Below are 14,498 nucleotides of genomic sequence, written 5' to 3' on the forward strand. Positions count from 1 at the left end.
GGGTGTGGTGAGCAGACTCATGCAGGTAAAAGGTTGGGGCAGGTGGCTAGGGGCCAGGGAACAGCCTGCACAAGTAGAAGAGTTAGCCTTCAGGACAAAGCCTCCACAAAGATCAGACTTCAGGTATACACATGAACTACTTTTCCATCAAGGCAGGACTCCTCAATCTACAGAAGGGAAGAAGGACTGTTTTTCACACTGTGGAAATTACAGCAAGAGCTGAATTATAATCAGTACTCAAAGTGTTACAAGTTCAAAAGCTAATTTGCAAAAATTATTTGCAAATTTGAGAAAGAACATATGTGAATATCCAGAAACTCTTCCATAGACACAGGATTAATAACAAGTTTGACAGATGACTCCCCATGGTGGAGACCCTTGCCTGTCTAGCACAAGTTCTTTCTTTTGAAAACGGCCCCCTCCTCTAGTCTACCCAAATGATTTCCCTCTGGAGCCACCTGTTCTTATATGATCTCAGTTAATTTGTTCAGAAGCAGAAGACTGACCCATGTTGGTCCCTTTTCCAAGGTTTCTAAGCTTGGAATCTGAAAAAGTTAAAGCTCTAACATGAAAATTTGAGAGCTAGGTCTACTACGTGGGAAAAGATAGTCTGCAATGAGAAACAAGTAATGACATTTGAGTGCCTGGTTCTCTGTTTTAAAGATCCAGTTAACACCAACTTCTTGTGGCTTGGTTATTCTAGGAGATATTGCAACAGCCTTCTTATAAATCCATCTTTTTGTTTAAGTTGGATAGAGGCAGAGTTGTCCCTTTCTAAGAGAAAAGAGTCATATAACAGACTATCTTATTCTGTAGCAGTTGAAGAAGGGCCTCCTACCTCTTGTCTTGCTGTTTCAGCCTCTGCATCTGAGGGAGGAAACTGAACACCTTTCTTAAGAAGGTCAAGGTACACTTCTTTCACTTCACTTACATCCACACCTCCTGGGAAACCTTGTGACCAAGTCTGAATTCAAGAAATCATTCCAGAGTTAAAACAACAGCAAAATCAAAACACAATTTGTAAGCTGGAGACAGAAAATGAGAGATTGACAATTCTGTATCCTCCTAAGAGAAAGTTGGTTTTGAATGCCATGGACAAAAAAAAAAGTTTTCAGAAACTAAAATAATAATAAATTTTTAATCATCAGATTCCCATGCCTCAGCATTTTAATGAAACCCTGGAATAGGTACTACTGTTTTTTGCTGTACTGAATCCAGAATAGACAGATTCTAAAATAGCATCAGTAGGTCCTTTGCCAAATAACTTTGAAAGCAGTCTGTTATCTACTCCAGAACAGTTTCCCTATCTGCCAAATAAGTATACACATCACTCTCTTATCAGACACGAATAAAACAGAAACTGAGAAAAAGTACAGAAATAACTAAAAATTCTTCAGAAATAGGGCACCATCCAATACCAATAAATTACTATTACCTGGAAAATAAAAGAGTGAGATGCTTTCTGGCTCAATCCTAGGTTTCTAAAAGGGTCACTAGACCGATCAGGACGTACATAATTACAGTTCTAATCTTAGAGGCCTTCCATCCCATAAGGCATACAATAGACTTACCTTAATGAAATTCAAGATTCTATTCTGAATGTCTAAGGGCAAGGTGTATCTGGGGTTCAGCAGCTTAACCAGACTATCTTTAACGAATTCCTTCTTCACAATCAGAGACTGGAAACTTGGACCACAGTTCTGCATGCACATGTCAATAAGCTAAATTAGAGAGAAAATTTAAATTTAATTATATCTCTCTGGCAAAACCACCCTCCTACATAGAAGGTAAAAATCGCTAAGTAATGATTTCTACCAGCATCCTAATTAAACAGAATTTACGGTCTACTAAAATAGATGATAAAGCATGAGGTTCTAGGAATGTGAAGAAGTAGAAGGCATGATGTAAGTGCTCAGAGGGACAGATTTCTTGGGGAGTCGGGACACAATCATCAGAGCATTAAAACCATTAAATACCAGTACTTGGTAGTAAATGCTAAGGGCCAAATGTAAAGTGCTACAGACACATGGGCTACAGACTGGATGACATTTGTCCTAGTTTTTCCAGGGAAGTTCTGGTATATTCTTGTTGTCCCAGCTTTACTAATGATCTTTTTCATTCTCAAAATTGTCCTGGTCTGGATGATAAATTACACAGTCATCTTAGCTACAGACCTTTATGGACAGGTAAATTAGGGCCAAGTGATAATGTAGGGCCAGGTGGTTTTAAGACTTTTGAAAAAAGGTGGTCCTAAGTTGGGCTTTGAAAAATAGTTAAGAAAAAATGAATGTAGAGCTATATTCTAGGAAATCAAATGGTATCAAAATACATACATACATACATACAGGTGACAAAGCATAGGAGATCTCAGAAGGAAAATGAGTACTCTGGTTTGTAGGGGCTTCTTCATGTGGGGAGACTTCATTGGGGAGGTAGGGTGGATAAAGTCTGGAGCAGCATCATACAGACTATACAGAAACGCATGGCAGTGAATGAGAAGAGTGTGGCCACTGCACTAAGAGGCCAGTGAAGGGTCCTTGTTTGTCGCCATCACACCTCTATTCTGAACTTGAGAAGAAGGTTAATGTGCACAAATCCTGTGGGAAGGTGTTCAAGCAGCACTCTACAGCAGGCACCTGGAAGGACGGAGAATCCAGTAGAGACCCACTAGTACAGAACCAAGGCACAAAGGCCTAAACCAGGATGATGTGGGTACGAGGAAAGGGAAGGAAAGACTGCAGAGAATCACGAAAGTATAACTTTACAACTGATGTTTGTAGGAAAAGGATGGCTGAATGTGAAGTCACTGTTATTCTGCATGAGATTCATGGCCCCTCGAATGGAAATTTGGAAGTGATTGGAGTAGTAGGCTTGGTCTGTGGTAAAAATAAGGAGCTGAAATTTAGATATTTTGAGTTTAATGGTACCAGGGACTGAATGTCTGTGTCCCTCCCAAATTCATAGGTTGACATACCTAATCCCTAATGTGATGTGCAAGTGGGTCCTTTGGAAGAAATTAGATCACAAGTGTGCAGCCCTGAGCAAGGAGATTAGTACCCTTATAAAAAGGGACAGGAGGGGTGCCTGAGTAGCTCAGCTGATTAAGCATCTGACTTTGGCTCAGGTCATGATCTCGCGGTTTGTGAGTTTGAGCCCCACATCAGACTCCGTGTGGACAGCTCAGAGCCTAGATCCTGCTTCAGATTCTGTGTCTCCCTCTCTCTCTGCCCTCCCCCACTTGCACTCTTGTCTCTGTCTCTCAAAAATAAACATTTTAAAAAATTAAAAAACAAAAATAAACATTAAAAAAATTTTTTTTTAAAAGGGACGGAGAGGATCTCTCTTGGGCATTAGAGGAGGCAACGACAAGATGGCCATCCACAAGCCAGAAAGCAGACTCACCAGCCACTGGATCTGCTGGCATCTTGACTTTAGACTTCATAGCCTCCACAATGTGAGAAATATAGGTCTATTGTTTAGCCAGCCTATGGTAGTTTTGTTATAGCAGCCCAAGAGACTGAAGGCAAAATAGATGGTGAGAACATTTGAGACATTTAACGGAGAGCTGTACATGCACATTTGCAGCTCAGAAGGGATGGAAGCCTCACGTGAGAAACCAAGGCTGTGTTTGGGGAGCAGGGAAGAATGGCTGGAACACTGGGGTTCACCAATCACACATGCCAGAAGAAAACTCCATAAGGACAATCAAAGATCAAAGTGCAACTAATGGAAACTGAAGCATAAAGAGAACATAATATTGGTAAAGTCAAAAGAGGGCAGTTTCCATAAGGATCACATGTCAAAATAGCTAAGAATAGGACATGAAAAATACTCGCTAGGTTTGTGGATTAGTGGGATCATTAGTCACCTTGGGGGGTGGGGGGGTCCATTTTCAATCAAGCAACATAAGCAGAAGTCAGGCTAAAAAAAATGAGCTGGTATTGAAGAACTAACTGCATGCAGAAAGCAGATTTCTCAAAGGGATCTAAAAAAATTAAATTTCTATTTTCCATGCTGCCACCTCTCAGGTTAGAGAGGTCACAGAAACCATAATGTGACTGGGAGAGGCATGATCGTCTCTGCAGAAAAGCAGCCCTGAAAATGGACTCTCCACTATGCTCTGTGCTGGGTCACTGGAGTGCCAATATACAAAGAAGGTATGAGAGTTGTGGTTTTAAGGGCAATGTGGCTAAGAAGGCAATCAGAAAACTGAACACAGGTAGCCAGCTATCTGAAGCATGGAAAATATTTAAAGCAAAGGAAAATGAAAACAAAATCCAAAACCTACCGAGATAAATGAATATTTTAGAGCAAGTTATTTAGAGAAAATTTAAAGAAGTTGCATAACAAATGAATTTTTGCTTGATGCACTGTGGTGAGTTATTAGGTGAAACACGGAGAGGAAAAGTACCACTAGTTCAATGGGAATTTGTACAAATACTTCATTCAACCCATTACGCAGTCTCATTAGACAAGATAGCCTCCAAGTCTCACTTTCCCTAATGGTGAAACAAATGGGGAGTTTCTTACTAAATATTTCACAAACCGATTTTTATCTTTAGGATCACTGAGATTTGATGGTAATGGGTAACATTCCCAGGAGGTTACATGCATAAAATTAGACAGTCAACATAAAATGCTGACAATGTTAACATATGGAGATCACAAATCACGGCCCTTTTTGTTTTCCCCATCGGAATCTACAATTTCAGGACTAATTACTTCTAGCTCACCTCTTTCATTATGTCACCGGTACCTCTTTTCACCCCAGAGCCCACAGAGATAAGCAATAGAACCTATTGTGCCAAACTGGAAAAATACCCCGCTTTTACACATTCTGAAACTGGGCTTTGGTACAATTCAAGCGTTCAGATCATGTTCAGATAACCTATCTCTGGAAATAGACACCATAATCTCAGGTGGGATAGAGAACCTAGAAGCCAAGGGACCAAGAGAGACTTGGTAGGACTAAAGAGTAGGTCTCACTAATCTCCTTTTGTGCTGGACTTGGCAAGTTGTTTATCCTTCCAAGCCTCCGTCTTCTCATCTGCAAAATGAGCCATAATACCTCGCTTTAGAGACTTCTTGTAAGGCCTAAATGAAATATAATGTATATGAAGAGCCACACAGATAGCAGGACCTTAATAAATGGTAACGATTTTGATCATCTGTTCCCATGGATAATTTCCTATCAGGAGAGAATATGTTGACTAGCAGATATAAATATTCTTCTTAGAAAAACTGGAAGAAAAAGAGCTACTTGGTAGTTTTATTTCTTGCAATTTCTAAACCAAACATAGTAAACCAGGCTTTGGGGCCATCCAGAGCTGAAGACCCCACAGAGGTATGGCCATCCCAGGGGATGAGCTCACCCTACAATGAGCTCCTGGATAAACAGATACATTTTACACAAATTCTGAAGCCCCCACAACTCACCACCTAGGTGGTGTTCCACAAAGGCCTATTAATTAATTGATTCCCAGGAACCTGTTCAACCACTTTCCACTTGACAATAATAGTATCTTGCTGAGACTTATCACAATGGTCGCTCTCAAAGGGCTAGCCTCTGGCTAAGAGTTATGAAGTTTGGTAACAAAATGCTTTTTAAAAAAACAATCTATTGGCTTCTTGACAAAACTGCCCCACCAACTGATGGTAGGAAATTGCAGTGTAGTCCAATCCCATCAAAGACCTAATCAAGATCAGTGAAGTCCATGGAGAACCCAAATGACACATAATTCAAAGAACGTTTATAATTGACTTTGACAGGCTCTCATCACTTCAGAGTAATAAAATGGAAGTGTCACATATGGGCATCCATTTTTAAAGAATTCATTGGTAAACATGTAATTGCTTTGACAGACATTGGATGATTCTTTCTGTGGCTAATTTCCCTCATAATTAAGTCTAGCTTAAGTTAATATTAAAGTCTGTTCTGAAGCCGTAAACACCTCTGCAACGCAGTGAGTAGTCGGAAATGAAGTGATTGGGGCAAATCTACATGAAGCTATCAAGAGTCAAAGGCCTATTTAAAGAAAACCCAAGAAGTAGGTACCTTAATGAACTCTGACCTAACAATGAGGGGCTATTCTGACCCCCAACCCATGACTCCCCCCTCCCCTTACTTTGGCACAGGTTTTAGATTTGTTTGTTCTCACATTCTGGTATGGAAAACACGAGGTGGAAGATGTACAGTTATCAGAGGTGGAACAGGTAATGGGAACAGGCAGGTAGCTGGTAGTAAGGCTTTAGATACCGAACTACCCAAAGGGAAGAAAGAGTGGGAACCCAAAGAGAAATGGAGGGCCAGAAGAGACAACACTCTAGAATAACCTCACCTTCTCCCCAGCTCATCATCAGAAAAGGGAACCAGGATGGAAACAGAGAGGGAGATAGGGATAAGAAGAAACCACAGAAATGCCAAGAAGGCTGGGCACAACAGAGAAAAAGACACATCCAGCATATAAACACCTGTAAGAAGGTGAAATAATACCACAGGCTGAAACATAGAAGGTGGCATACATTTATCTTCTCAAGCAAGATGGCAGTTTTCTTCCCTTGAAACTCAAACACTGGAGCTGTGGTCACCTCAGTCCCATAGTCCTCTTGATAAATACTCCCAGAGCCCCTAAGGGGAGGGTGATACTGGCTGATTAGGTCCTTAACCTTGTGGCCTGGGGCTTGGCTGAGGTAAACAAAGGCATGCAGGAAAAATGAGAAAGCTACAGAGCTCACTCTTGGGCAGCAGGCAAGGCTTACAAAACCTACCTTAGTGAAAAAGGCAACTCACTGGAAGTGACTGAAGAGATCCTATGGCCCAGGATGGGGGTAGGGGGTGGAAACGGGAAGGCATCCAATAAATGCCCACACCCAAGTCACAGACAGTAAGGTGTACAGCACTCTTTAAATGAACAAAGAACACTCTCCAAATTATACCACGCAGGGGAGGTTGGTTGAAACTTAATGAGCTGCCAGCACCTCAGAATTCCACAGAGCTGTTCAAGTGAGGTAAAAAGCTAACAGGGAAGCATTTTTCAAGACTTCAATTCTCCCCATGGGTAACACATAGACAGACTTCTTGACTGGATCAGTGTCTACAAGTTTTGAATTACCAGTTCCCATCTCCTGAGCAGGAAAAGCTGATTTTCCAGGAACACGCTCTCCACGAAATTAAATGCTATTACAATCAGCAAAACTCTCTCAATTCTGCAATTCTCAGTTTTAATCCATATGGTAAATAACTTTGTGCTAACCTATTATCCCAGAATCTGTCTGTCTATCTATCTATCTATCTATCTATCTATCTATGTTTCTTTGTTTTGTTTTGTTTACTCCAAACTAAAAATGTGACTATAGCTTGGGAAATCCTAGAGTCTTAATCATAATATTATAATCATAATATTAAAAATACTTACTGACAAGGTAAGCTGGATTTCTTTATGATTGTAGTTTTTGGAAATCCTTTTCTTCAAAGCTTTTACTGCATCTTTTGGCCTATAGCAATAAATACAATGGAATCATCAATTTAGGCATTGCCAAAAATAAGAAGTCTCTGAAAATCAATATGCATCGTGGAAAGAGAAGACCAAGATCCTGGTTCTGCTGTGTGACCCTGGGCAGATTACTTAACTTCTCACACCTGTTTCCTCATACACGTAGGCAGACAATACCATCTACCCCCTTAAGAATCAAATAGAATATTTACATACCAGTATTCCTCAGAAAACACTACACATGAAATGTATTCATATCCATATCCTTCTATAACTGCACAAAACTGGTTTATAGGAAATGTAATTTCCAAAACAATGAAGGTTACCATTTTTAAGACTATTTCCTGAGCACCCTAGAGGGAAGGGGATATAGGAGGAATTATAACTAAGTAGGTCAGCTTCTGATGGGCTACAATTTTACATTATAAAAGGAACAATTATGTAGAAACAGAGGGTCAAAATTTACTTTGATGTGATTGAAAGGTACGGTAAACTTCCAGTTAGAAGATCACTTCTTGGGAGATGTAAAGTATAATATGATGACTATAGTTAACACTGTTGATGGGATACCTGAAAGGTGTTAAGAGTAGACCCTAAAAGCTCTCATCACGAGGCCCCCAATTTTTTTTTGTTAACTGTATGAGGTGACAGATGTTAACTTATTGTGGTAATCATTTTACAATACATACAGGTCAAAGCATCATGCTGTACACTTTAAACTTCTACAGTGCTGTTTGCTAATTATAGCTCAACAAAACTGAAAAAAAAGATACAAATCCTTTTTACATTACCTTCCAATTTTGTCTGTGTTTGCATGGATAGAATTCCTATTATAGGACAATTACATATGCTTACCTAGAATTATAACTATTATAAATATATAGATATTATATGTATTTCTAAAAAATCATACATAAAATCTAAGATTAAATGCTTAGAAAAGTTTAAGAATAAAGGTACTTTTTTGAAAGGAAACATTTTACTTTGAGATTCCCTTTTTGTATTATCAATGAAGAAATTAGTATTATCAGTGAAGAAAAGGCCAGAGGAACCAAATATGGTAAACAAGATGATAGGGAAAACACCATAAACACCTTAAAGTACAGTCAATTAATATAATCAACAATTACGTATAATGTTTTCTTTGTCAACAATCAACATAAACTAGACTAAATCTTTTTGCTATCAGTTATCAGTTTAATGTACACAGAAAAAGTAACAGAATTGTATCCCTTATAACAATCTGTAATTCAGACTAAATTCACAAAACAGTTGACCTTAATGATTTTATTTAAAGCTTCAATTCCCTAAAGTTTAAAACGTATAACAAAAGCACACCATTTAAGAACACAGCATGAACGTGGGCCAGTTGACATTAAGAAAAAATTGTCTCATAAACAAGGAGAAGAAAAAAAGGCTGCTAGGTTAATTCCCGGTTAATAATGACAATTGCCTTGGGGCGCCTGGGTGGGTCAGTCGGTTAAGCATCTGACTCCGGCTCGGGTCAAGATCACGTGGTTTGTGAGCTCGAGCCCCGCATCGGGCTCTGTGCTGACAGCTCAGAGCCTGGAGCCTATTTCAGATTCTGTGTCTCCTTCTCCCTCTAACCCTCCCCTGCTCACGCTCTGACTCTGTCTTTCAACAATAAATAAATGTTAAAATATATAAATAAATAATGACAATTGCCCAGGACAGGTCACCGGTAGGAGTTTACTAGCTTCTGGATAATATGTTTCAGTTACAGTAACATAAAATACTGGCAGAGCAGGGGGAATTTCTAAAGAAGGAAAACTTCTCCTTTCTTTGAAGAAAAAGGAATTTGAGCTTCACAAAGACAAAATTTGAAACTACTGAAGAAAAGGCAAAGAGAAAAATTATAATGGATTCTCAAGTATTCCACACACTGAAATAAGCAGCCGTCTTAATGTTTCAACTAGACACACCTTCAAAAGATAGTGGTGCCCAAGGGGTGACGAAAACACTCAAGAAAACCAAAGAGTGTTCAAGAGAAAATGTGTTGTAGTCCTGACGCTTCTTATCAGAGGTAAACTCGTGCACCACACACTGTACTCACCCATCGTGGGTAGTGTTAATTATGTCACAGATGTGCATAAACTGGCCCCAATCTTCAGTCTGAACTCCGGCAAATGTAGCCTTTTCTGCAAAGAAAAGCTCTTGTGTTGAGTCTGAGCTAACACAGAAGAAGAAATGTCTGACCTTCCCAAAATAATCTGCTTGGGGTTTACTAGCAAGTACCATTAAGTTTATATTACCAAAAGACAAAAGAGATTTTTTTTTTTTCTGAGCAATTCCCAGTAATTCAGGAATCAATCAGAACTCAAGTTCAGAGTGCTGCCATTACAGCAGTAATGGACCTATTAATAAAAGCTACAGGCACAATACTCAGGTTGCAGGGCCAAGACAGGCCAGCTAAACCTCCATCTGCCTGCCTGTCCTTCTGAGGACAAGCACCTGTTGAGTGGTGCACAAAGTGAAGTGCATAGTGCAAAGTATTTTACCTTACGCAACTTCATTTAACCCACTGTTACAGATGACGAACAGAAGTTTAGAGAAGTTAAGGAAATTACCTAAGGCTACACAGCCAGTACAAGGTAGAACTAGCACTCAAATTTCAGTTATTTGATGTCCATTTTTATTTGCTTTTTTTTTTTTAAGTCATTTAGTCTCCTAGAGTGGGGGAGGGGCATACTGAGAAAGAGGGTGATCAGAACTACTGAAATTGTATGTGTCCTTGAGCATTAGAGCAAGGTCACTCCCAGCACCTTTACTAACCAAAGCTGCACCAGGCAGACTAGAGTGCTTCTGCACCTGGAACTCCATCATTAAACAATCAGATAATTTTCCCTCTCCAGATATTCTTGGTAAGAATATAAAATGCCATCTGGGAAGAGTAACAGAACACAACCTAAATGAGCTCAATATATTTCCTTCATGGGAGGAGGAGATCCTCAGCATGAAAACACTAGGTCTAGGGGGAATGAAGAAAAAGTTAAAAAGGAGAATGAAGAGGAAGGAAGAAAAGGGTTTGGTTGGAAGAACCCCAAAGCTTAGTCTGTTTCCGTATCTAGGAAAAGTACCATTTGAATTTGGCACTCCATCGACAGAGCTGACCAACTTTGTGTCATTTAGACACCTACTATTGTTCCTTCTGCCAGATTCCTTGCTCCCATTTCAAGTGCTTCCTCCTACCTTCCCTTCTTCCTAGAAAACTCCTATTCACCCTTCAAAAGCCATGACAAAGTCAGTTTCTCCCGTTCCATAAGTTTTGTTTTACAGTTTTCTTATATTGCAAGGGTACTATATTGTAGCTACTACATAATGTGTCTGTCTTACCTACAAGATTGCTCATTCCGTGAGGGTGGGGACCATGTCTCACCCTTGCCTCATCCAGATCCAGGTGTATAGCTGGCAGTCAGCAAATATTTACAACATTAAATCATCAGCCTATGAAGACACAGTCTGAATCTATATCCACTCAAAGTTCATTTTAATGTCCAATAGGGATATAGCCAGCAACAGTTTAGAAAGCATCTCCCCCCTCGGTGATGGTTACTTTCACCCCCTTACGAAGATGTGGGAACTAAGGTTCAGGACGGGTGGGGTGTTCCCCACTGTTAATGGAGCTGCAGTCAAAACTGCCCAAATCTGAGCCTCCTTACTGTAACCACCTGGTTCTCAGGATTTCGTCACCCCACTAAGTTCCTGACATTATATTTAGCATGCTTGGTTGGCATCCATAGGCACCGTGCCACACCCGGTTCCCCGAGGGAGGCGTTGAGAAGGGAGGAAGGGAGAGGGCACTGGTAAGGCAATCCAGTCGCTGGTTTCTGCTTTCCGGTACGTTATTCAGAGTACAGCCACAGATGAAAGGAAGGAGTTAGGCAAATACCTGCGTGGTGCCTCCAAAGGCCTCTTGCGACCCCGACTGTTCCTCCGCTCCCGCTTCCCTCACTCCAGTGCTGGGCATTTTCATTCTCTTTGTTTACTCACAAAAAGTAACTCAGCTTGTTAAGGGCTTGGCGCCAGAGAGGACCGATTTAAAGGACCTGCCTCTCACACAGAAGTCACATCACTCAACCTCCGCGAGGCTTCTTCCCTCTTCGGTGAACAGGTCAGAGCCACACTGGGCCCTCGAGTGGGCGTACGATATGAACAGCTTTCTCCTGGCACAGAAGTTTACCCTCTCTCCTTGCAGAGGCCCAAACACTCCACACCTGAATCACGTGCGTGATTCACCTGTTCGGTTACACTTTCCGGGGAGCACCAAAAGGGAGGTAGAGTTTGAGGAGGGGTTCCAGAGGGAGTCGGCCACAAAGAAATGCTTCGAAGGCGCTGGGTGGGATGCGGGTGCCCTGGGAAAGTTGCGGGCGGGGGGGGGGGAGGGGGGAGGGAGGAAGGGAAGGGTTTCCTCCAAGTTGGACCAGGCCGAGAATGGAGTCAAGCGGGAAGGGGCCCCGGGCCCCCAAAGCCGGCCCTGGCGTCTCTCTCCCCTCCCGCCCCGGCTGTTTACCTATGAGGTGGCCCACGGAGGTCGCATAGGGATCCCGGTGACTCTTCCCAAACGCCATAGTAGCCCCACCGAGCCGGGCCCAGGAAATCCGCCTCCACCGCTCTCGTGCTCCCGACTCCACCCGCTCGGTGCCCCTGGCTCCTCCTCTTCGTCCGAGCGCTTCCCGGGCTCGGCGGAGGCTGCGCGACCTGCCCTGCCGCTGCGGGGCGCCGGGCACCCTGCGTGGGGCGCGGGGGCGGGGACACGGGGCGCCCGCGCACCTGCCACGTGCCTCGCGGGACCAGCGAGGAGGCGGCGCTGCCAGCTCCAGGTGGCGCGGGCGGGCTGTGGCCGCCGCGTGGAGCCCGCGGGAGGACTCGCGGGACGCCGACAAAAGACCGAGGTGGGCTTGTAGCCCCTAGGAGCCGGCGGCCCAACGGCCACAGCCTGGAGATTAGAGACCCAGGCTCTGATTTCACCGCTTACCGGACAAGTTGCTGCTGTGCTCTGCGCCTCTTGCTCCGCTTTGTAGAGAAGGAAATAATCGGGTTAATAACACAGATCTGAGGATTATTGTGAGAATTAGGGATATAAACCGCTTAGCTCAGTGTCTGTCACCACAAAATAAATATTTAACCACTGAATGAATGGAGTAAGTAGAAATCCTTACTTTCTACCCCCACCCTCACCCCAGAGATCCTGAGGAGGTGTGTTCCTTGCCCTTTAAAGGAGGTGATAAATAGGAGGGATTGGCTTCGAATTTAGGGACGCCCCAGGACCCGGCGGCCTTTGTCTCGCCTGTATTTCCTGAGGGACCACAGGGCGCCTCCATGAAAGCTGTGGGTTCCTGACCCTCCCTCCTCGGAGTTGTGTTTTCCAGTAAAGCTGAGGAGAGGGGTTTTCCTCCTGCTCTGGCAGGGAGTGGGTTTGGCTTCAGGACTGCTTTGGAATGTAAATCTGAGCCTGAGCAGTCCAAGCCCTTTCCAGCTGCTTTTCAGAAGCAGAATTTATTTCCTTTTCCTGCGCATTCAATTAACATCTGATTAGCCATGTTAACAATCTCCAGTCATGCCAGAGACTGCTAGAGAGTGGGGTGTCTCCAGGTGATGGCAGCTAGCCATAAACTGGGTTCTCTGTCCCTCCAGACCTTGCTTCCTGCAGTCAACTTGGGCCAGTTCTACAAGCCCTTCTTTGGTCCTGGAAAGGGTGAATAGAGAGATCAAAGGGGGCTTGTTCTGACTTATGTCCTTAGTCTTATATTTTATTTCATTTTTTTTTTCTTGGTCTTATATTTAAAACACAAGTCAAAACCAATTGCAACGGTGCCAAAGGGTTAACTTTTTTTTTTCCCTGTTTCTGTTATTTTAAATTTTTCTTGACCTACGTGAGCAAAACCAAGAATGAAACATTTTTAATGTGATGGCATTCCTTATAATGGGGTTGATCATACCTGTAACTCATATTCTCCACCAGGGTGAGTGGCTATTTCAGATGGTGTCGTTTGTCCATTTCTTTAGTCATAACTATATATAGCCTGCTAACACTGCTGAAAATCTCTTTTGTGACATCACCAACCTAATCTCTATTCTATGTTATAGACTCCAGGAGAATATTTCACCTTCTCTGAAACACTACAACCAAACAATCTTAAAGAGAAAGTCTACTGTAGCTTAGGCTGCTGGTGATGTCAGTAGCCTGCCAAAAGGAACTGAGAACTACGAAGGAGCGAACCATTTGGACAGATCTTTTTCTTTTTTCCTATTTATTTATTTATGAAAGAGAGAGAGACAGAGAGGGAGAGAGAGAACCTTAAGCAGTCTCCACACTCAGCACGGAGCTGGACTCAGGTCTCGATCCCATGACCTTGGGATCGTGACCTGAGCCGAAATCAAAAGTCAGATGCTCAACTGACTGAGCCATCCAGGCACCCCTGGACAGATTTAAAAAAAAATTTTTTTTATTAGTTTTCTTTATTTTTGAGAGGCAGAAAGAGACAGCACGAGTGGTGAACGGGCAGAGAGAGAGGGGGACACAGAATCCGAAGCAGGCTCTGGGCTCTGAGCTGTCAGTACAGAGCCCAATGCGGGGCCCAAACTTACAAACCGTGAGATCATGACCTGAGCTGAAGTGGGATGCTCAACCGACTGAACCACCCAGGTGCCCCACCCCTGGGCAGATTTTTAACACAACTCTGCTCCTTATGTGAGAGGTTGTTTTGTTTTTTATTTTCTTGGGTTACAGGATTGAGGCACTGAGAACAGGAGAAACAGCACCAGGAAGTGTGTTGAGGATGTTATGACTGGGTGATCAGAGCCAGGATCTCAGCTATACCTGGAAAAGTTTTTCTCTCCCCATGTGCACATGAGGGTGTTATGTTTCTTGCAGCCTTTTTCTTTTTCTGTGCTCCGCCACTTTCCTCAAGATCCCCCTAATCCCCAGGGGTGAAAACCAACTCAATGTTAATATGATCTGGGAGCAGGATAGTAGAATTCACA

At 42.6% G+C, this 14,498-nt stretch overlaps 1 protein-coding gene across 8 annotated transcripts in view; it reads right to left on the minus strand.

Moving 5' to 3' along the window:
• Positions 1–13,519, minus strand: part of TOM1L1 (target of myb1 like 1 membrane trafficking protein) — a 47,118-nt gene extending 33,599 nt beyond the window's left edge. Inside the window, exons 1-6 of one of the 8 annotated variants that reach the window (XM_042966494.1) lie at positions 13,454–13,519; positions 12,490–12,527; positions 9,568–9,652; positions 7,416–7,494; positions 1,572–1,721; positions 839–964 (exon numbers count right to left, since the gene is read on the minus strand). In XM_042966494.1, coding sequence (XP_042822428.1) covers positions 839–964; positions 1,572–1,721; positions 7,416–7,494; positions 9,568–9,652; positions 12,490–12,527; positions 13,454–13,464 — 489 coding nt within the window. In that variant the 5' untranslated portion in view covers positions 13,465–13,519. Of the gene's footprint in view, positions 1–838; positions 965–1,571; positions 1,722–3,402; positions 3,652–6,522; positions 6,602–7,415; positions 7,495–9,567; positions 9,653–10,847; positions 10,870–11,403; positions 11,628–12,024; positions 12,640–13,453 lie in introns of those variants that run through there. The other 7 variants (XM_042966493.1, XM_042966496.1, XM_042966495.1 and 4 more) reach the window with 7 other exon arrangements.
• Positions 13,520–14,498: the final 979 nt, after the last annotated feature.

The sequence above is a fragment of the Panthera tigris genome, chromosome E1 (genome assembly GCF_018350195.1).
Source record: "Panthera tigris isolate Pti1 chromosome E1, P.tigris_Pti1_mat1.1, whole genome shotgun sequence".
In the NCBI taxonomy this organism is placed as follows: domain Eukaryota; kingdom Metazoa; phylum Chordata; class Mammalia; order Carnivora; family Felidae; genus Panthera; species Panthera tigris.